At 48.0% G+C, this 22,401-nt stretch overlaps 1 protein-coding gene across 2 annotated transcripts; it reads left to right on the top strand.

Moving 5' to 3' along the window:
- The first annotated feature begins 12,509 nt into the window (after positions 1–12,509).
- Positions 12,510–20,766, top strand: FITM2 (fat storage inducing transmembrane protein 2). Of its 2 annotated transcripts, XM_040609014.1 has the most exons (3): positions 12,510–12,691; positions 14,737–14,901; positions 20,611–20,766. In XM_040609014.1, exons 1-3 carry the CDS (start codon positions 12,519–12,521, stop codon positions 20,612–20,614), a joined length of 342 nt encoding a protein of 113 aa, XP_040464948.1. In that variant the 5' UTR covers positions 12,510–12,518; the 3' UTR covers positions 20,615–20,766. The 2 variants fall into 2 exon arrangements, with proteins under 2 accessions (XP_040464948.1, XP_040464947.1); XM_040609013.1 differs by lacking the exon at positions 20,611–20,766 and having other exon boundaries at positions 14,737–19,245.
- Positions 20,767–22,401: the final 1,635 nt, after the last annotated feature.

The following is a 22,401-nucleotide window of genomic DNA, read 5'->3' as shown; positions in this document are numbered from 1 at the left end:
AGCCAAACATCAGCTGTGACCTGCTCGCCAGCCGCACCCAGGCTGGGCACCGGGACCCCCTGCCCCACAGCAGTGCTGTGCCCACCACTCCCAGCCCCACGGCACACCCACAGCTCGCCCACCCCCAGCTCTGCCCACACACACACACGGGCCAGAGTCCACAGCCCCAGGAACGTGATGATGGAGGGGGAGGTCTTTTACTGTGCTTATCACCTGCTCTCTGCAAGGTCGGCTTTCCGGCTCAGAGGTGGAAAACCCATCGGTCTCACCCTGGGGTCCCGGTGGGAGCTCCCCCTCCCATGGGGCAAAACCACCCTGCATGAAAGGCATCATCTGGGGCGAGCTGAGATCATTTCTCTCCTCAGCACCCGACACAGTAAGCGCTACCTGTGTAGTGCCTGGGAAACGCTGCAGCTCCAGCAATGGGCTGGATCAGCTGCTGGTCAGGGGCTAGTGGATCACAGCCCCAAAAGCCCAGACCCAGCGAAGTGAAGTCAGGACACCCTGGCAGCCTCACCGTGTAATTTTCTTGCTCGGACGGGTGTGTGCCGCAGCCTGACTGCAGCCCCTGTGTATTCACTCCATTCCCTCTTTTTTTCCAAGCCCAAATTTAAGATAGAAACTGAGCACCTGGCGTGGGTTCACAGGCGGGTTTTTCATGGCTGCACAGGGAGGTCTTGTTCCCGTTGCTTCTCTGCTCGGGGGTGGCCCCGCTGCTCATGTGCCTGGGCCCCCACTGTGGCACCAGCAAACACCCTCCAACCATCCCCACCAGCACACCGGTCACTGTCTCCAGCTGCAAAATGTTTTTGCTGGTGTTTGTTTGGCCTGGATTAAACAACAGTGGGGCTAAGAGATGCTGCTTTGCCTCCCCGGCTCTGAAGGAAGAGGGGGACGTTTGCAGTGGTTTATCAGGCTTTGGGATGTCCGGATGGGGTCTCCTGAAGCTGTTAGCTCACCCCAGGGTCTGTCTGGGCCATGTCCAGCAGGCAGGAGGTTGTGGCTCTGGTGGGTAGTGATCACCTGGAATGCTTTAAAAGCAGACTCTGGTGAGTGCAGGAAGGTGGTGCAGAAGGAAAGATGCAGCACAGGAGCTCTCAGGGGTGTCTGGAGGAGACGGAGGGGCTTTGGGCAGGAAAGATGTGCCCATACAGGCTCAGGGTGAATTAATACCTCTTCACAAGGCTGAGAAACAGCAGCAGTTCAGCTCTGCTGCGGCTCCGCGAGGAGGCCAGCGGTTCTGAAGCAGAGTGAGCACCTGATGGGTGAGATGGGAGTGTAATCCCAAAGCTTTTGGTTTCCTGAGTGACACTGGGAAAACCACTTTCTGTACATATTTCTCCATCTGTACCATCACACTGATCACATCTACCAGAGGGCTTTGAGGGCTGCCAGCAACCGGCCCAGCATCAGAGCTGGTCCTGCCCTTCCAGGTGAGCAGGGCAGGACTACGCAGGATTTCTGCAACATCTGCCTGATTCTGGCATTGAAACTGAAAGAAACCTCAATTATTTTTTCTCACTTTTAAGATCTCTTGCTGTACCTGCACACCTTGGGTGTTCCTGGCTCCTGCCTGCAGAACGTGAGCAGCTTGATGGACACTTTGTATCTTTACCCCTCCGCTCTCCCGCAAAGATTCATTGTGAATCTTTGCCAAGAAATCTCCCTTTTCGCATGGGACTTCCAAGCTTTCCCACAACCAGATGGCTGGATCCAAGCCACCAGATTTCTCTCTGCCTGGACATGAAATCTGTTAGGTTCAACCGTGGAGGCTCAGATGTTTGCAAGAACCATTTTACTCAAAGCTGGACAAAGGCTGGAAAAGCAGAAAATGAGAATCTTGGGATGTGCTTTTCTGCTTTATTTCCTTAGCCCTCACCCAAGAAAGACCGCACTGCCCTGCACGCAGAGATCCTGCAGCCCCTGCTCTGGCACACCAGGCAGGGGTTGAAGAGCCCGTAGACATGCCATCACTGCTGCCTTCTGCCAGACCTACCGAGGCGTCATCTGCTCCTCCTCTGTCTTGGATTCCATGTTCATTACAACAAAATGTTCATGTTGGGGGCCTGCATGCACTTGACTGTCCAAAAAAGCAACCTCCTGCTTTTTGGATTGCTACCCCGAGGCTGAGCCAGAAGCCAAGCATGTATGTCAGGTATAAAGGAATGGAAATCAAGAGCTCTGACTCCAAAAGCATTTGCCAGGTGATATAAGGAAAGGAGCTCCCTGGGCTCAGGCTCAGACTGTGCCAGACACTGCAAAAAGGAGCTGAAGTCCCTGAACTCACTTAGACACCCCGTCTGCCATAAGTGATAAGTTTTGTTGCTCCAAGACATTAAAAGCCTGTGAGGAACTGTGCAGCTGGAGGTCCTGGCCAGACATGTTGTGTCAGTGCCACAGCATCCCTGTGGAGCCGCTTTGTGCTGCAGAAGCTGGGAGAGGGTTGGGCTGGGAGGTGGACATGGCCGTGGTTTTGGGGTGCAGAAGCTCAGCAAGAAGAGCCAAAGGTGGTGAGGAGCGCACCCACACCTCCTTCCCATGCTGGGCTGTCCCGCAGGGTTTTGAAGTGGAAAAAAAAGCAGCAAACAGCGCAGCATCATTATAGATGACCTGTGCTTAGAGAAAAAGAAAAGAACCCATGCTGGCAGAGCAGAGGCCATGTCAAATCTTCCTTGGCTTTCAAGTGAAAAAGACCATCTTCTGCCATCTGTCCCTTGCCCACGACCTGGTGCCAGTGTCGGTGTTTGCTGGCTGCTCTGGGCGTTAAGGCAGTTTGTGTTGTTTCACGTTGGGATGTATTTCTCTGCCTGCTGAGGTCACTGGCCACAGCGGCCACAGCAAGGCTTACTTGCAGATCCTGCCCTGCACGAGCTTAATATCAACAAGAAGCCCAAGAATTCCCTTAAGCTGTGGGCTAACGGGCCCAGCAGTGAATTATTCCTTCCCAAAGAGCTTGAAGCGTGGCTGTAAACCCCAGAGAGCTTTCCTCTGCCCACCAGCCCAGCCACGGCAGGACGCATGGTGCTGGCTGCCTCAGGAGTGCCACCGGCTGATCCCTGCTGCTGGGGGGGGACGACTGCTGGGGGGGGGGGAGCCATCCCGGGGGGCTCCCACCACGAAAGGCTCTCGTGCAGGGATGGTCCCCTTGGCTGGCCCTGGTAAGGGGTTGGTGTGTCAGTGCATGGCCTGGGTTCCTCAGCCAGAACACCCGTGGTGGGTGGACACGAGGGTCACCAGTCCCAGCCAGGTATGACTCCCTGATGTACACGTGCTTTGGTCTGCCAGACATAAGTGAGTGTTTAAAATACACTGGGAAAGAAAACACATATCTAGGAAGATACAGAAGGGAATCAGATCCCGATCAAAGCCTTGGAAGAACCAAAGCCATGACATGCAGTGTAACCGAGCGCACCCAAAACGGGAGCAATTCTCTCCATATCTCTCTGAGCAGGGAGGCACAATTGCCGGGGTCTTTTCTTCCCAAACAAGGGATGTGCTAACATGTGAGTCCCTGAAAACCCTGGAATTTGGACACCTCGTCTGGTCTGAGGGCGCTCTGAGTGCTGGCAGCTCCAGAGCCCACCCTCCCAGCACCCACCCTCTGAAGTACAGAGGGAGCTGGATGCTTATCAGCAGCTCTATCCATCACCCAGGCTGTGCCCACACAGTGACAGAGGTCTGATGGTCGCTCGTGCTGACACATCCGTGTTAGTGTGACCTTGCCCATGTGTCAGCAGCAATGGGGAGGAAATGGCAGTGGAGCTGGGCACACACCAGTCCCTGGAAGACGCACCCCACAGGGACCTGGGCTTGTGGTGGCTGTTAAGGACTATGGCTGAGGAGGTTCGTGCTGCCCCACTCTCCCCACTGCTGCCAGCGAGATTTAAGTAGCTGCGCAGGCCGGCGTGGTACAATCCAGCCTTCATCTTGCTAACAGATGTGCTGGTGCCAGCTCCCGCAGGAGCACCTGGCAGGTCGGAGGGAGGTGCTCAGTGAAGGAACGGACAGAGCCCATCTGCCCCGCGGCTGGCGCCTTGCAGGACAGCAAACACTGAGCTCACCGAGGCAGCTGTTGCCTTTGGCACGTCCCTCTCCCTGCTCCACTTCCCCAGCAGAGATGGAGCGCGGTTTTACCCCGGCATCCCATCTGCTGCCCATGTGTTGCTGCCGAAGGGAGCCCGCTGGAGCAGTCTGCACCCAGCTTTCCCTGCCTCGAGAGCCGTGCAGGAGCATTGTGCCCCAGGCACCGGGAGGGGGGCACCCCTGCAGCCTCCACCAGCATCTTCCCAGCACGTGTCCCAGAGCCAAGGGGAAAGACACCCTCAAGGGCTACACACAGTGCCCAGCAGGACCCCGTTCCAGCCCCAGCGCTTCCTCTTGTGTTTGTCAACATCCAGCTGCCCGCTCCTGGCTGAGAGAAAGGGAGGGTGGCACTAGCCCAGGGGACATGTCCAAGCAGGGGAGTGCTGGGTCAGGTTTGGGCAGGGGGGTGAGGAATGAGCCTGGCCTCATCCTTCTCATCTTGTGTTCAGCTGTTTGTAGTTTTCCCCTTCCTTTTTTCTTATTTAAGCTGGCATTTTCATGCTGTGCTGATGACAGGGGAAGCCTGGCAGCGCTGGAGGGTGGTTTGGTGGCTGGGGCTAACTGCTGGGTGTCACATCTCCCCCTCCACCGGCTGCTGCCGTACAGATGCCACAGGCAGAATGGACCAGCAGAGCCCTCTTTCCAAAACCAACACCTCGAACCCCTGTAAGTGGGTTAGGGGATGTCAGAAACCAGAACTTGATAAATTCATGGAAGCGTTATATGATGGTATGCCTTCTGGCATGGGTGGCTCGCAACATCCACCATTAAACCTGCCACAGCAGGCGGGAGATACAATGTGCTGTCAGGCTCTGTGCACAGCTGATGCCTATCTGGAGTAACTGGGATGAATGAAGTGGTTATAAAGCTACAGTAGCAGTGCTGGGAGTAGGACTGGTCTTCTCCCCAGACAAGAAAAGAACTTTCCTCTCTGCCTGCTGCAGTGATGGAAAGGATGAGATGTCTCTATGAGTTCATGGACCATGCTAAGGGGAAAACCTCCAGACCTCCTTGCCGCGGTGTTTTGTTTCTACCCGCCTCCCGAAGTGGTTCAGTAAATCAACAAGGCTCCCCTCTGTGCCTGCCGAAACCCCTACATCTGCCTTGCACAGATGACCGTTGAGGTGATGAGGAGGGTTAATTGACTCTGACAAATATTTACCTGTTTCTCTGGGTTTACAGAAACCTTGCTCCAGCCCCAGCTTTGAAGTGGAGTTCAAAGCCCCAGCAATGCCAATGTCTCGGGGGGAGCGAGCCCTCATCTGTGTGCAAAAATGCTGCTCTACAAAGGGAACCCCGTTCCCCCATCCTCCTCTGAGGGCATCCGGCACAGCACTGGCATCTTCCATTGCTTCACAGGGTCCTGCTTGTCTCCCCATGCCAGGGTAAGATCTGCTTTGCCAATTACTTGGAGCCTGCATTAAACAGCCTGAAGAAAGGCCTTTTCCCAGCAAAGTGACAGAATATGCTTCTCATGTTTGGTTTTTTTTTTTTTCCCTAACCTCTGAATGGTGTCAACAGAGATTGGGCTGAGTTGCACATTTGTGGTGGGATCATATTTTTAAAAAATAGCTTGTTTGAACTGTACAAATAAACACTTGTGAAAAGAATCCTGCTTCTTTAAGTGAAGCTGGTAAATGCTCTGATTTAGTTAAAGCACCTAGGATTTGGCTTTAATTTTATTTTTCACCAAACTTAAAGCTAGAGAGGGGAAAAAATTGTTTATTCTCAGAACAGGTAGAGTCCAGGCAGCAGGAGCACAACCTCCACCACCCCTCCTCCTCAGGCTGTCAGTGACACCCCACTGTGCACTGCTGACCACCCTCCGTACCTTCCTTCCACTTGGTAAGACACAGACTGGGTCGCTGTATTTTGGGAGATGCTCTGCTCTTGGCAGATTGGGATGTGCTTCCTTAGCGAGAGCTAAGAGCAGTCAGTCTGGTCTATTTCATGTCAGGAAACTGGGCCAGACCAAAATGGACCAGTAATGGCCCTGCCAGGCTCTTGTGCCTGACAGTAAAATATCATGAGATGCTTTGGAGAAGGTGCAGAAATTCCCTAGCAAACAATTCAGGATTAATGTGCTGTTTGGAAGCATTTAACCCTAATGGCAGTTGTCCTTCTGCCTGGTGGGACCCACAGGCGCGCACAGCAAAGCAAATGCTCCCAAACTCCTGCAGAAGCTGAAGGAAAGAGTCCTGGCTGGGAAAAAGGTGACAAACCAGAGCCCAGGCACCAGTACAGCTCTGGGCTTCTCCTTGAGGCAAATTAATTTCTTCACTGCCCTAACCCCAGGGATGTCTGTCCTGGGTAGTGCTCAGCACACTTCACACTCACATGTCCTCTCACCTCGCTGTCTTTCTGCCCATCTTGTCTTTCAGGTGCCACCCATAGTTGATGACCACAGCAATGAACTCCACAGCCTGGGGCACCCTTGTTTCTTTTGCCAAAGGCCGAGATGCGGGGCAGCCCTGTGGCAAAAGAGCATGGCAAGGTGAGGAGGAGTTGTTGAGCTTGCTGAACACTGGAAATATACAGTAAAAAAAAAGATAAAAAGAACAAATAATTCGAAAAAAATTTATTATATTAAACATCCAAGTTAAGACTGTGACAATCCTGAAGGCACTGGCTATTCAGCATACACTTTGAACATCTATTGTAATTATTATTTTTTATCTACAGAGCATTTCTTTAGTCATTATGGTCAGGACAAATTCAAATCACATTTCCAGGCAACATTACTATAGTTAACCAAGCCAATAAAGCACAGCTTAAATATTATGTATGTATATTTTTCAGTTTTTACACATAATATTTGTAATTATATATTTGACTGAAATAGCCACAGCTCACGTTATGTGGCTGGCTGTACCAGTTATCCAGTCAAGAAACCAGGAATATTAACTGTGGTCCCTGAAGCTGATCAACACAAAGTCACTTCCAAATTTTACACCTGAATATATGACTCTGATTCTTCCTTGCAAACATATGAGCTAAAAATGCACCAGCAGTTTGAAAAGTATGTATTTCCAAATCGAATAAATAAGCACAGACCATTTCCTTCCTGTATTTGATCAGTACCAATAAACAGTAATTTCTTTGTCTAAAAATTGCAGTATTTTGGTAGAGTAGCTCAAGGGCTGCCCAGCAAAGGCTTTTGTGGAAATTGTCATTATGAGTTTGCATGATGTTTAATCTATGATTGATAATCGTTATAGAAAGGGAATAAATGGAAACAACGAATAACGCTTTTAGTACATGGCTAACAGAAAGGTTAATCAGTCTGGGCAGGAGTTATTGCCCAGTAACTGCGCTGCTCACTCAGCCTGCAAGGAAAAACCTACCCAGCAGCCACCCCCAAAAGACAACACAGCAAGAATCGAATTAAGTCAAATACACAGGTGTTGGGGGGTGAAGATTTTCTTTGGCAAACATAGAAGGTGTGAATTATATGCTGTGCAAAAAAAGGGAGTATTTCAGCGAGGAGCTGCACACACAGCCACCACAGCTGCTCAAGGAAGTCAGGCAATTATAGATAAACATGACTAATCAAGACCATTTTACACCCAAGCACATGTACGCTTAATCACATGAATTATATATTTTTTTTCACATGTAATCTCATTCCCAGTTCATCTGCTAATAAGCTGTTTGATTTGCATTGTGGGAAGAGTAACTATTTTATGCCTTTGTGAACTCACTATTTTTAAGCTCTTCAGACCATTATCATAGACCTCTGCAACCTCACAATTCTCTCTGCAAGATATTCAGGAAGGAGGAGACCCTCTCCCATATCTCACTCAGGGTATGGGGATAGAGAAGTTAAGGGATTTGCCTATGGCTGGAGAGGGAGTTTGTCAGAGCCACAAATTAAACCCAGCTCCCTGGAGTCCATGCTCATCACAAGATCATTCTCTCCTGTAAATTAAAACCTGTCATTAGTCTGCTCTGCTGCAATCTGGCTGTGTGGAACAAGAAATGTAAATATTTTGTAGCAGTACGTATTAATTTGTAGGATTAATGAAGTTTGTGCTGCTGAAAACTGAATTGGTCCTTTCTTACCGTTTGCCCCATATCCCAAAATATTTTGATCTTTGGATATAACCACCAAATATGCTGAAAATTCCCTGCAGCTCAGATCATACCCTTCCTATTCATTTGAGGAGAGCTGGAGGAGAAATGTGTGACCTGCAGATGTTTTCATGATGGGTCCAGTGATAGTTCAGTCTGTACAAATTCCCTGGGGTTATTTTCCACATCTTTTTCCAAAATTCTTGGGGTTTCAGGACTGGGAAAGACCTTTCCCATTTATTTGGGCAGCCACACAGGTGGTGCGTTACCATCGTCTCCCTTCTGTCTCTCCACTTAGCATCTCTGCTGTAAATAACGCAGCATCTGTGTACAGGAGCAAGACTGAACCTTGGCTCTGCCCAGACCGATGACAAGACCAGGGCTTGTGGGAAGAGCATCCCTCCTCAGCAGAAATGGGCAGCAAAGATCTAGGGCAGTGTGAGGGCAAGGCTGCTATGCCTCTGCTCCTGGCTGCATTTCAAAGGCATCACTGCCACAAAAGAAGAAAGCACAGTATTATTTTTTTTATTTTTTTTAAGCTGACAGTGAACAGAGAAGGCTGGGGAGCTCAAGCACTGAGGTTGACGGACAGTGTCTCAGCAAAGGGCCAGAACTATCTTAAACTCCAAGCTTAAGCCCCTATTAGGCAAAGAAAATACAGCACAAATTATGCTTATGTAGCACCTCTCATGCAAACATCCCAGGACGCTCCACAATCAAACTCAAACACAATCAATCATGGAGATGTGAGCAGTGTTCACCAAGGAAAACAGAGAGCAGGGGAGGCTCGGCATGAATGAGTGGCACAGCTGCCACGAGCACCTGGCTTCTAAAGGGCAGGGCTGGGGGGCTGGCGAAGGCCCCCCGGGCAGGCAGTGATGGGTAAGAAATGCTAGCAGGGTGTGGGAATTGCTGTGAGGCTGGAGGACAAGCCGGAAAAAAAGGAGGTCTCCCAGGTCCAAATGGGCCATTACTAGTGGGGTACCTCAGCCCCACCAAGCATATGGACGCAGGCTGGTGGCTCTGCCAGTCCCACCGGGCAGCGTGCTCAGACAGACACCCACCTGGAGCACACCTTCCCAGTGGGTCGACCAGCCTGTGAGAACCCACCTTAGCACAAACGTGGGTCAGGAAAGACCCATTGCTTGTGTTTTGTTAAAAAAATTGGGTAGCTTTTCTTTCCTGCTCCTCCAGGCGTCCTTCCTTGGACGCAACAGAGAGCAGTGGACCCAGAAATCTAAAAAACAAAACCCCCAAACCAACAAACAAAACCTCCTGTTTAGCAGAGTCAAGAGGCTTAGTTTGACTGTTTGACCTGAGATGTTAATTCAAACTTCTTGGACCTGCTCTACAGCAAACCTCCAAACCTTTGCCACTTTATTTTTCAGTGTCAGGAGGCTCCCTGTCTGGGGCACTCACGATAGCTGAAGGTCCTGCAAGGCTTTGTCAAAGCACTGAAGAAATAAATTCCAGTAACTCATCCTGCAAATGGCTTTAAGGCACAATCAACTTTTCAGTAGCACTCTTGCCACCTTCTAGCATGCCACGTCTTTGAGCGTGTTTAGCAGGAAGAACTAGTGAGTAGGGGTCTCATGACATGTATGCATGAGGCTGTGACACTACTGCAGCACATTCAGATACAGCATCATTTTCTCAGCATCGAAGTGACAGCAGATCACAGTGCAGCATCAGGAGCCTGAGCAAAATGCCACTGTTTTACAGAAGGTCTGAATTCTCCACAGCTAATTTTAAGCACCTAGATTAGGTGTACAGTTGCCCTAGGCTCCTGGCAAGGGTTGCTAAGGCTGCCTTTCCACTGACTGTATACCGAGACCGGGGTGACTGTTTCCAGATGAGGTTCCTCAGTTCTGTGGAAGGTATGCATACCACAGTCTCGCATCAGCAAGACAGACTTCTTTGCAAAGTAATTAACAGAATCACCAAAATGAGACAAACTAATTTTCTAAGTGACTTAATTACTTAAAAGAATTAACAATTGACTGAGGACTGTCATTATTCTTGCTCCAATGAATCGTGAAATACCTGATACAACATGAACTCTATGACCAGGCAAGATTTCCTCCAAACCTGCCGCAGTTCAGGAGTAAGGATGCTCTTCCCGGATGTGTTGGATCTTACTTCAAGTCTCTGCTCAGGTGGCTGGGATCCCATTGCCTGTCCAAGTAAGCGCCCTAAGCGTGGGGTGACTGGGCATGCAGGGACAAGGTTTACCAACCATGCTTCAGCTCTGAAAGGTGTTCTACAGCCCCTAATGAATCTCCCCCTGTGTACTTCAGAGGCAAAATGGAAGTGAAACTTCTCAATGGAAGTGAAACAATGTGTTGAGAACCTTTGTTCAAATTAAACTAGGGGGTGGGGGGAACAAACCCCATTTTTTTAAATCAAATAGTCTGGAAGATTTCAGCTTGAATCAGGCAGCGATTTGGTAAGGTTAAGGGAAAAGATGTGAAGAAAGGGAAGGACAGCCACATCTGCTATACCTGACAAATTAGTTTAGTATGGCTCATGCCTGTTCCAACTTGACTGGGTGTCTGTGAGAGCTCTTTGGGAACCTTCTGCAATCCCCCTAGAACAAATTTTATTCCCTGTTTATGAATAAAAGCTTTTCCTGCAGTTTTAAAAGACCCAAATTGTACTTCTCTGATTCTTTACAAAGGAGCAGCCATCGGCTCCTCAGAAGGACTATTGGCCTTGGCTGGGGCACATGGCAGCACATACATGGCCCGAAAGTAGAGATTTACTGTAAATCTGCAGGACACCTGGACCCAGCTGAGCTTTGCTCACTGCACTTGTGAGAATCCACAATTTACAGAGATAATCCTCAGACATTTCAAGCTAGGCTGAAGATAGACACATTTCCAGCCCATGCCATCAACTCCATTCATCTGGAACAGGTGCCAAGCTTATGAAATCCTCCTGCCGTGTGGTAGACACCACAGCATGCTTCATTAGCAGCCAGCCGAGCAGCTCGCCACCTCCAGCTCCCAGGCATTGCAAACAGTCTGGAGATCAGAGACCCAAACCTGGGAAGCAAAGGAGGCAAGGTTTCAAAGGCAGAGGGGGATTTAGGCAGACAATGCTGGACTCTGTAAAACCTGCTCCCAGCCCCTCTTATCCTCACTCGTTTGAGTGAACGCAGCTGTCTGTCTTGTCTAATTCAGGGGTACAAAGCTGTGGCTGGAAGTGCTAGACGTGGCCATGGCAGTCTTATTAAAAACAACATGTAATAAATTGCCAAATGCCATTTACCCTGGATAACCTCCTCAGCTAAAACTCTCCGTATCTACCGGGGCTGCTTTGATGTGTCCTCCCGCTCTTTCAGCCCAGATGTTGCCATAGATTTGCTGACGATGACTGCAAACTGGCTTTGAAACGCGCTCTGGCAAGAAATCCCTTCCCATCCTGTCTCAGATGGGGTCTGCTTTTTTTCCCGCCTCACATTTTTCTTACCGAGGCCATTGGGACGAACAAAGGCTCTTTGTTCATTTAGCCGTTTCTCTGCTTGCCGATGCTTTTTTTTTTTTTTTTTAATTTTTTAATAACTAAGTTGAAATGACAGCAGTTCAATAGACGAAATAGTTTTTAAATTCCGCAGTGACGGGCAGCGCTTGGGCACCACTTTCAGCCGTACACACTGACCGTGGAAGGCCGCAGGAGCCTTAACTGCCTAGCAATACTTTCTCCCTGTCCCTCAAGCCCCAGGAAAAAAGAAAATGAGTGATGACATTGTCAGATTTTATTTTGAATATTATGGTGAGCCAGCACCTGCTATAGGGTCAGGCCCCTTGCCCTTGGGACGAGGGCAAACGGCCTCAAGCTGCGCCAGGGGAAGGTTGGGAAAAACCTCATGGAAAAGGTGGTCGAGCTGGAGGCCAGGCTGGAGGTGTGTACGAGACGTGTGGATGTGGCACCTGGGGACACCGGGCTGGCGGCGGGCAGGGCAGCGCTGGGTTAGCGGCTGGCCTCCATGATCTTCAAGGCCTGTTCCGACCTGAACGAGCCGATAGGGCCCACGAGCCCCTCAGGGCACCTCTTCTGGGCCTGGAAGCAACCCGCCCGCCGGATGGCGGCGGCCAGACGTGACCTGTGTTCTCGTTGTGCCAGGGGCGGGCGGGCAGGGCAGCGAGGCCCCCGCCGCACAGCCCCTCCGCCGCGCCCGCCCGCGGCCCCCTCAGCGCGCCTGCGCACGGCCCTGCAGGGGGCGCCCCTCCCCGCCGCACCGCGCACGCGCGCAGCCCTTCCCGCCTCCCAGCCTTGGCAGCCGCCGCGGGGGGGCGCCCGAGCGGGGCGGCGGGGGAGCGCGCGGCCGTGACGCGGTACGGCGGCCGGGCGGGGCGGCGGCGATGGAGCGGCTGGAGCGGTGCGGCCGCTGGCTGCGGGCCGGGCTGGCCGCCGGGCAGGTGCGCCGCCGGCTGCCCTGGGTGCTGCTCGCCATCGTCCTCCTCGGGTCCGCCCTCAAGGACGGTGACCTGGTCCCCGAGACGCCCATGCGGAACAAGCGCAACCCGCTCAACGTGTGAGGAGAGCCGGGGGGGCGGCGGGCGGGGGGAACGCGGGCCCTGCGGGGCGGGCGGCCCTGGCGGGGTGCGGGCTGCCGTGGGCCTGCGCCCCTCCTGGGGCGGGGGGCGGCCTCGGGGGGCGCAGCAGCCCGGTGTGAGCCGGGGGGGTGGGGGCTGCCGTGGGCCTGCGCCCCTCCTGGGGCGGGGGGCGGCCTCTGCCGGGCGGGGGGGGCGGCGCACCCGGCTGTGGGGCCCGGTGTGAGCCGAGGGGCTGTGAGGCTGCAGGGCGGGGGGGCGTCACAGCACCTGCAGCTTCTCCGACAGCTTTTACTGGAAGAGGGAAAGAAGGAATTTTTTTCCTTCTTTAGCTCCCAGAGACTTCCTAATACTCGTACCTGATAGTTACTGAGCTGACCTAAAAGCAAGCTGAGGAAAATAAGTCGTCCAGCGTCGTTTGTGAAAGCGGGGTTACTGCCACCCTAGTCTGCTGCTTGGGCAGTGATTTCACCGCCTTAGTCATGCCTTCAGCCTGCCTTCGGACATTTGGAAGGGCGTGAGGAGGCCCGGCGGTGGGCCGGCCGCCTGCTCTGCCTGCTGCAGGTCAGCAAGTGAAGCAGAAATTGCCGGTTTCCCCCGTGCCTCGGGGAGTTTTGTACTTCATTGATTCAGGTTTGTCGTTTGGTGACGTGGGAGCTGCTTTTAGCGTGATTGAAAAGAAGGATTGGCAGGAGCACTCAGAGAGTGGAATTGAAGTTACGGTAAAAACATACTATGGTTCCATTCCCCCTTTTGAAATAGAGGAAGGTTATCTGTGCTGACAGTTCCTGAGGCAGGTTTTTTCCCTGCAAATTACTTGCCGGCAGCAGTTATGTTAGCAGCCTTCTTCGCTTCTAACTGTCTCGATAAAATGAGGATTTTATTTTCAATTACTATTCCACGTGTAGTTGCCACACAGATGCCACTGTAAAATTAAGAGAAAAGGAGGTGCTCCTCAAAATCCTGGGCAAGGCCCTGACTAGTTTTGTTACGTTCTTAAAGAAGGTGCAGAACTTCCTTCTTACTTGTTTCTGTCTTCAGTACCGAGGCATTGATTAAATGGTGACTGCGTGTGTCTGACTGTAGCTCAGCCACAGACCAGAATTCTGCTGTCCCCGTTTTTCACACCAGGATGTGGGTAACGAAGGGGGCTGCACAGTGCCCCTCTCCCACCAGCTGATAGGAAGCTGCATTGGAAGGTGCTGATGGGAGAAAGGAGGTTGTAGTCTGTCATCTCCTTAACTTGTTAGTTAATTCACCTGCATGTGCTCCATTTTAAGATCTCAGAAGAGGACTAGCTACACAACACTGTCTTCTGCTAAACAAGTTATCAGCCCATCATCAGCTTGTTTTCAAGATTTTTTAGGCATCACAGCAAAAGTTTTCAACGCAGAGAGCAAACTTTGATATGGAGCCATTTGTGTATGCTAAAGGAAAGCTTTCATCAGCTGGAGGGACACCAAAGGAACAAACACATTGTGCATCTTCATTTATTTTATAAGGTGATGATGGAGGAAAAGCTCCATGGGCTGATTAGGAAAAAGTCAACCTTTCTGGCTGTCTTACTGAATATCGCGAGGTTGAGGTTGTGAAGGTCTTTGAAAGCAAAGGTAATTGAGGTGAAGAAAGAGAGTCTAAAGGGTTACTGTGAGCAGGGTGGCAAGCTAAAAATACATTCTTGCAGCTGCATTTTGAGTAGGGCAGAGTTGAGCAGGCTTGTAGGGTAAAAGGAATTGCAAAACTGAACTGCAAGTCTGAACAAAGGCTCTAGGTCCAAGGAAATGCAACTGGGAACAACAGTTTAAGTACCTGGTTGAGGAGGTATCCAGGTGTTGGGCCTGAAAGGAATAGTGGGGAGAGGGTTAAGATTTTATTTTAGCCAGGCTTTACTTTAAGGGGAGGGCACAGGTGTCTAGATGGTTCTGAACACTGACTTTGAACACCTGCTTCTTCAAGCACCACCCCTTACCCCATCTCCTGTGAAGTTTAACACATGCATGTTTTTCTTTTGGCTTTTCTCTGGCAGATATTTTGTGAAGGTGGCTTGGGCATGGACACTCTGGCTTCTGCTGCCCTTCATCACAGTCACCACCTACCAGTTTGCCAAGAACAAGTTCCTCTATGGTCCCACGAAGAGCATTTTGATTGTGTTGCGGCGTCTCAGTGCACTGCTGGTGGGCAGTGCCGTCTGGTATGTCTGCACTGGACTCTTCATCTATATTGAGAATCTCACTGGCACGTGCTCTACCCCGGGTAAACTCAGCGAGCCTCGCCGCCTCTATGCCACCAAGCAGGAATGCCACCAGGACAACGGGATATGGAATGGTTTTGATATCTCAGGGCACTGCTTTCTGCTCTCATACTGTGCTCTGATGATTGTGGAGGAAGTGGCTGTGCTGGAAGGCTTGTCCATAGACCATAACTCTAAGCTGCGTGTTGTGATCAACATTCTGTTTGTTTCCTTGTGTTTCCTCACCATGATCTGGGTGTTCATGTTTCTCTGTACTGCCGTGTATTTCCATGACTTCAGTCAAAAGCTTCTCGGTGTGCTGATAGGTCTGTCAGCTTGGTACGGGACATACAGATTTTGGTACTTGAAACCCTTTTCTCCTGGACTACCTCTTCCAAATATACCTTTGAGTTCAAAGAAATACAGTTATAGCAGATAAAATAAGTTTTAAGATGTTTGGATTTTGCTTTCAGTGCTGGAGTAGTTGAATGTAGGAACGGTTACTGTATTTCCACTGTAAGGAACAAGGTGATGGCTTGAAGGAAACCAAATCTGTACTAGCCAGTGGCTGGCAGGTGGTAATGAGCTTCTTCCTCAGGAGAAAAAAAAAAACAAATGGTATTGGAAGAGGTCTGCTCTTGTTTAGGAGCTGCTGACTGACATTCTCAGCAAAGAAATTGAAGTTGGATCTGTTTCTGTTACTAATAAATGGAGAAGCAGATCCAAGGCTGACAGAGGCCTTTGCTCTTCAAGAGCTTGACTGATCACAGTTAATTCTCCCTCTTCCTTTTTGATTTGTTTATGTCAAAACTTTTTACACTCCTATGTGTATTGCCTTACAGGAAAGCTCTAATAATGACAGTGCTGCTAAGTGCTACAAAAATACCAGTACTCATTAAAGCAGTATATAGCTCTGTTGTGAAACCAGAACATCTCATGTTATCAAGGGTTAAATACGTTAGCGCCACAAATGCTGCTTCTTAGCTGTCTGCACCTTCTGCAACAAAGAGAGTAACTTTGAGATGTAATGTCTTAAGCAGGCTGTGACTTTAAATTCGTACCTGCCTTTGAAAAGAAAACTCTTGAAAAACAGGCCTTAACTTAGGTGAAGAATAATATTTTATTGTTTTATTCTTGACAGAAAAAATGAACTCCATAATGTTGCTAAAAAGTTTGAGAATTGGAGTTTTAATTATTTTTTTTTAAATCTTATGACTTGCACACTTTGCAATGAGTACTTTGTGGTATGTTTCTTCTAGAAGAACAAATTCTGTTGTTACAAGTTAGCTTAACCTGCTGTTTCTCAAATAGTCTGCTTGGTAATGAATGAAATGTTTATCCTAAGAGCTGCAAAGCAGTATGCTTGGAGCAATGTTTATTCTTGCTTATCCAGCCATGTCAATAAGCTACTTAATTTTGATTGCACATAAAGCTGTGGCCACTTTTGATGTGGCTGGAAACCCACTACTGAATAAAACACTACTGTTATGTAATGAATAGGTATGAGGTAGGATGGGCTTACTTATCATATCAATCAGACATTTAGCATAGTCTTTTATCTTGAAAAGTTTTTCATTGTTTCGTAAAGGCTCATTCGTAGCACAGTTGCACAAAATTTGTTTGACAGTTGTAGTGATGAGGAAGACTTCCAAAAAGGTCTCTGGGCAAGACTGTGGATAATGCCTGCTAATCCGAGAGTGGGCTTGATCTGGCTGTAGCATTTGACTCCAAAGTGATTATTTTACTGAATATAGGTTATGATGCACTCACTGTAGTCTAATCTTGGCACAGTTCTTTTTGCCATATCAACAACTGTCTTCCAGCAAGTGAGCTGCGTTTGCAATAACTACCGCAGTGTTAATTCCACGCTTATGGTCTGCCTTTGAGGAGAGCTGAATTCACCTGAATTTCCACTGAATTCAGCGGCGGTTGTTGTGTACCCTTATAAAGTACAAATAGCCTCTCAGAAAGAAGCTGTTTCAGGAGGTTATGTATTTTCTGTCAAGCTCCTCCTTTTGTTTTTGTACTAAATTGCCTTTTAAGCTGTCTTGTTTGGAAAATTTGCACTGATTAACTCATATTGGGTTTAACTAAATTTGTTTAAACAATGCAAATTCATTTGCAGACATTCTTTTGATGTAATGTAAGTCTGCTCCCAATAGATTTAAGCTAGACCACAAGCCACTTTCACCATGAAAAAGGATTATGTACCCAGAAGGTTTTCTGATTAATTTCATTAAATTTAAGTTTCTATTTTAGGTTATCTTTATGTAACTTTGCTATATAGATGAGGCCTCGGAACAGGAAATGCTGTTTATGTAAACCAACTGACTTGCTGAAATTATGTTCAGTTTCACAAATGTTTTATGCAGTCACTACAGGGATATTCTTGTCCCCTTCTAACCAGTGTCAATCAAACTTTTTATTATGGATATACTGTGGGATACAGTAAATAATATTTTTATTTAAACAATGAAAGAAAAACACTTGAAAACTTTGTCAGTGTTTATGTCTGAGAATCTGTTTCTGGTGTCTGTAAAGATACTGCTGCTGCTCTTCACTTCCCTGAATGATCCAGACTCTTGGTATTTTTGTGACTACCGAGATGCATGGTCAAACTGACACTGATAATTCTGCTGTATTTGAGTGGGTTAATATAGCACAGGTTCTCAAAAGTACAGGGTATAAACAGAAGCAAGACAAAAAAATAAAGCCATGCTTGATGCAAGCAGGTTTCCTGATGTGGGCCTGTTAACACCAGGCGGTTCATTTTGTAGACCTGGACAGTTGCTTATTGTAGCGATATGAAAGCCTAATCCAGTGAAATATATGGGGAAATTCCCATGGGCTGTAGTACTGCTTAGAGTTTGGAAATCTTGGCGTATGTGTCTGTCTCAGTACCTGGAGACCATGTGCCAACTGTTGGCTTAGAAAGTTCCCTTGTGCTCCAGACCTTTATTTTGTGCTTTTTTACTCAATTTCAGGATAAGCCTTTGCTTCCTTGCACTTTAACTGGAAAGTAGATGTTGCAAATTTTCTGTTCGTGTGTGCCATCACCTTTATCTGACTTCCTTCCCTCTCCCAAATACACTTCTATCATTAAAATAAAAATATAGTTTCTCTATGACATATTTGCAGCCAAAGGGAAGCATTGCTGTGAGTAGCTGGGTTTCAGGTCCTGTGCCAAAGGCACAAATCAGCCATCAACAGGTATTACTGTTTCAAGATTTTTAAAGTGTTACCTTTTAAAGGAAAATTTTCATATTTTGTAGTGAATTCAAAAAGACAGCAACTTGAATCACAAGAAACACGGGTTTTCTTTTTTCTTTTTTTTTTTATTCTTTTCTGCGTTAAAGTATTCCTCTTGTTCCTGCAGAACTGTCTTTGTGTCTGTAAAATTATCTAGGGAATTGTCTCCAATATCTTACTAGCATATTACTTTTTTCAGCAGATGTTTGCTAATTTTTCATTGCCTGTGTCTGTCTAGCCAATTTGGTGGGCTCTGTTTCACGGTACTTTCACAGATGCAGCATTTGGCCTCACTGATGTGGCTGAGGCAGTTCTTGGTCTCGGTGCTTTAAACATTTTCCTCTGCTGGGGCCAGCAAGGAAGAGAGTCTCAGCTAAAACACAGTGGGAAGATTAACTGGATTAGGATTCATTTCAGTCTTCACTTACCTGGTACTCTTTCAAATGTGTGCGTCACTGGAGGCAAGATCAGGCAAACGGGAAAGGTTAGATCTTTTGCAAGAGCCACCTGAACAGTTCAGACTAAATATATCTGAAGCTGGGGTTTGATTCTTCCTCAGAGTCTTTGTTCAAAACAGATTTCTTCCATGAATGCTTCACTGGTGCTAAATGGTGTTCTTGGTTTGCCAGTATATTTGTGTGTACTGAAACTTAGGTTGTGGAGCGGCTGCAAAAGGAGAATCCTGTGTTATGGTTAGATGCATGGCAATTCATGACAAAGTGAGAAACACCTAGTTATGCCCTGTGGTGCACTTTAATGGAAAAAACTGTAGGGGCTGCTGTGATATATTAAATGTTTTGGAAGAATGCAGGTTTAGTTGTGAACACAAGTCTATGGTCACTTTTCTTAGTGAAATAATACTTGGGTTTTTCCACTGTAGCTTAAAGTAGCTCCCTGCAGCTTCTCCGCAATCAGCCTTTTCCAGCCCTTTGCCTTTGATCAGCCTGTGTTTATCTCTGTTCGCTCATAAACCTGTTTCTTGGGATTATTTCTTTTCATAGCTTCGTCTCGCCTCCTGGAGTGCAGATTAGTAATAAATGCTCTTCACCTCTGCTAGATGTGTGCTTTCTCTCTATATATTTTGTGTTCCCTGCCTTTAAGTATTTTGCCAAAGCTTAAGATGAAAGTAATTCATGCTAGCAAAAAAGGCTGTTGTGGTTATGAACTCATAATTAGCCATTATTAAAAGGAGCGGGTCTGTCACTGTAATGGTGTTTACCTGGAAAAAAAGTACCTGGAAAAAAAGTACCTGTTTAATTTATTGAAGCAGAACTACACCTGAGGTGCTTGAACTCAGGGAAGGAAGGAGAAGCTAACGTGACAGTGGTGCTTGCTGTGTTGGTAGAGTCAGCTTTGTCCTTTTCTTGGGGAGCAAGCACTGCATTTCTGTAAATGTTTCACCCAGATGTTTAGTAGGAGATCAACTATTTGAAATGCGGGAAGGGTACCTTAGTGCTTAAACAAAGAATACATTGAGAACATAAAGGTTACAGGCTGGAAAAGCAGAAATGGAAATGCCTGTCGGGATTGAGTGCAGTCCCTGGAATTTCAGGTGATTATGTAGTAATATTTAGACTGAAAGATGATTTAAATGACCCTCTGTCCATCACAAAACACAGGCAATGCCATGTGCCTTGTACCAAGCTGAGTAATTTCTCTGTAAATTTAGTTTTGGAGCTATAATATGGCATAGAAAATACACAGTAGGTGAAGAGCTTTACCAGCCTTTCTGCGGAGTTGAACTTCAAGGGAAAGCAGTACTCGGAAAAATGCCCTTTCTGTCACGCTTTTCCTGACAATGTGTCTGACGGTAGGAGACCTGCAGTTGTACTGTGTGTCTCCCCACTGGTGTATGGCTGAAGAAAGGTAAGTGTGGAACAGAAGTAAATACAAATGATGACTATTTTTTCTTTCACATTTCTGAAGCCTTTTTCCATGTCCAGTCTGGGTTCATTTTGCAGTTTTAGGTCACGTATTCCCTCATGATGTAATGTAATGCATTTAATCAGTGGGAAAGGCGGTTGATGGGAGAGCAATAAATAGGCGTATCCTTCAATGTAAATGTCAGCTCCCTTCCGAAATGCATTCCCTGAATCCTGCGCTGCCTGTGTTCTGCAGAGCCTTCCCTGTCTCGTGGGGGCTTGGGAGAAGAGCAGTGCGGAGGGGTTACACACATGGTGACTGTCAGCGACAGGCTTCATCATGGCTCATTGCTGGAGACAATTCAGCTAGCTAAATAAGTCGTGGCTCAAAATAGCAGACTGTGATGGAGAAAGCTGTGCAAAATTGATTGAAAATAAAGATGCTAAGCCCACAAAGCCTGTTAGTCTTATATCCAACTGTGTGAATTGTCGCACCCAAACCCAGCAGGATTGTGCTGATTCGGAATGGCACTCAGGGTCTGCCTTCTGTGTTTTGCAGGTGATGGAAGCGAGCGTGGATTTAATATGGCCTTGGTATGGTATCATTCCAGACCACAGCTCTTCCCAGCACGGTGCACTGTTGCTCCAGCTTTGCCATAGCCTGACCTGACTGATCTGGTTTTTAGAAAAATAGGAATGATAGAGGTTTGTGCTTTTTAAGAATTTTTTTTTCCCCTGTTGATTGCCATGATTTGGAAGTTAACAGAAAAAATTATGCCAGGGTGGGGTTTTTTTTGCTTTATTTTGTTTTCTGAGGATTTTTGTTTGTTTGTTTTGGGGCTGAGGTTTTTTGCTTGTGGTCAAGAATCCTCCATGTTGCTGTTCTGTAGTGGCTGGCTCCAAGGGCATGGAATGGAAAGAAACTGCTTTTGGTAAGCAAAAATAGAAGAGTGTTCCAGGAGGCTTGCAGTGCAGTGCCATGACCTTGTGATGTAAAGAGCATGTGCAAAACAGCACTTAACTATGCAGAATACTTACTCCTATGTCAAGAAGTGCCTGCAGCATTATAAAGCACCCTGAAACCTGGTTACGCTCTGTTCTGATTGCAAAGTAGCTTTATTTGGATAACTCTCCTGCAGCTAAAAAGGATTTAGGTCATAGGAGGGATGAGGTACTGGTAGGAAAGGGCTGAGACAGGAGGCAGTGAAGGTAGGGGGATGGATGGTGTTGTTTTCTGCTCTGAAGAGTTTTTTAGCAAGAGTGTACCTCCTTCATCTCTTGGCAGTTCTTTCCCAGAAGGTGGAAGTGGGAGATGCTGTGTCCACTGATGCAGAGCTTCCCGACCTGTGGGCTCCTGACCACAGAAATGTCTCTGAGAATGGTCATGCACCCCGGCTGTCTGCAGCAGAGGAGTGAAATCTGGGGCGTCCAGGAGAGAGGAAAGGGGTAGGATGGCAGAGAGGGGTAAGGAAAGAAGGAGCTGAAAGTAGATCATTGTGCAGAGGAGAAAGACAAAAGGAAGAAAAAGGGTACTGTGAGCTCCCGGGGAGGGAGTGGGTGGAGGTTGACACTTGGCTCATGGATGCTCCTCAGCATCAAAGTGGCATGGAAATAGAAATGATCTGCTCTGGCAAGGGCAACTGCTGCCCGCAGCCTCTGCTCGCCTTCGCTGCAGCTGCAGTGATGGACATCTGTGTTCTGACAAAGCAATTTTCATCTAAATTATTGATGGCTTATGTGGTACTCTTTCTTTCACTGGGAGGTGTTTAAAGCAGATTGTTTTCTCTCTGTTTCATCCTTCAGAGGGAAGTGTGTAAAATGGAGAATGAAACACGGTGACAGTAAATGTGTCATTTGGGCACATTTGGAAATCAGCATGAGGTGGAAAAAATAGGAAATTTGTTTGTCACGAATGTTCTTCATCTAGGAATACGAGTTCCTGTGTGTTTGCACTACTGCTAAAAACCTTAGATTCAGTGCTAGAAACAGCTTGGTCTGGAAACCTCTACAATGTGATCATGAGGCCATGCTTTAGGAGCTCCTTCACGGCTATGAAACCTGTGCCAGTTCACAACATGCTTCAGCAGATGGTTTCGTTCCCCTTCATACCTGTGGGTTTGAACTTTTCTCTGGGTGCGGGCTGCTGAACACGGATTGGGGGCTTCATTCTGCCCCGCCAAGGCAACAAGAGCTTTTCTACAGACTTGTGTAAGAAGAGTAGCTTTGGCGATGGCCTGAACAGATGTGAAATCACCCTCTTAATCCTCTGCTATGCCACAAATAACTGCAGGTGTGGAGTTACAGTAGCTGGCTCTAGGGTTGTGTGTTATTTTTTGGTTCTTTGATTATG

Source organism: Falco naumanni, chromosome 10 (assembly GCF_017639655.2).
Source record: "Falco naumanni isolate bFalNau1 chromosome 10, bFalNau1.pat, whole genome shotgun sequence".
Taxonomy (NCBI): Eukaryota; Metazoa; Chordata; class Aves; order Falconiformes; family Falconidae; genus Falco; species Falco naumanni.
Note: the sequence above shows the minus strand (reverse complement) of the source record. Positions and strands in the feature narration are given on the sequence as shown.

Coding starts and splice junctions, on each gene's coding strand:
- FITM2 (XM_040609013.1), top strand. CDS start 12,519: ATGGAGCGGCTGGAGCGGTGCGGCCGCTGGCTGCGGGCCGGGCTGGCC. Junction 12,692..14,736: donor AAGCGCAACCCGCTCAACGT/GTGAGGAGAGCC, acceptor TTTCTCTGGCAG/ATATTTTGTGAAGGTGGCTT.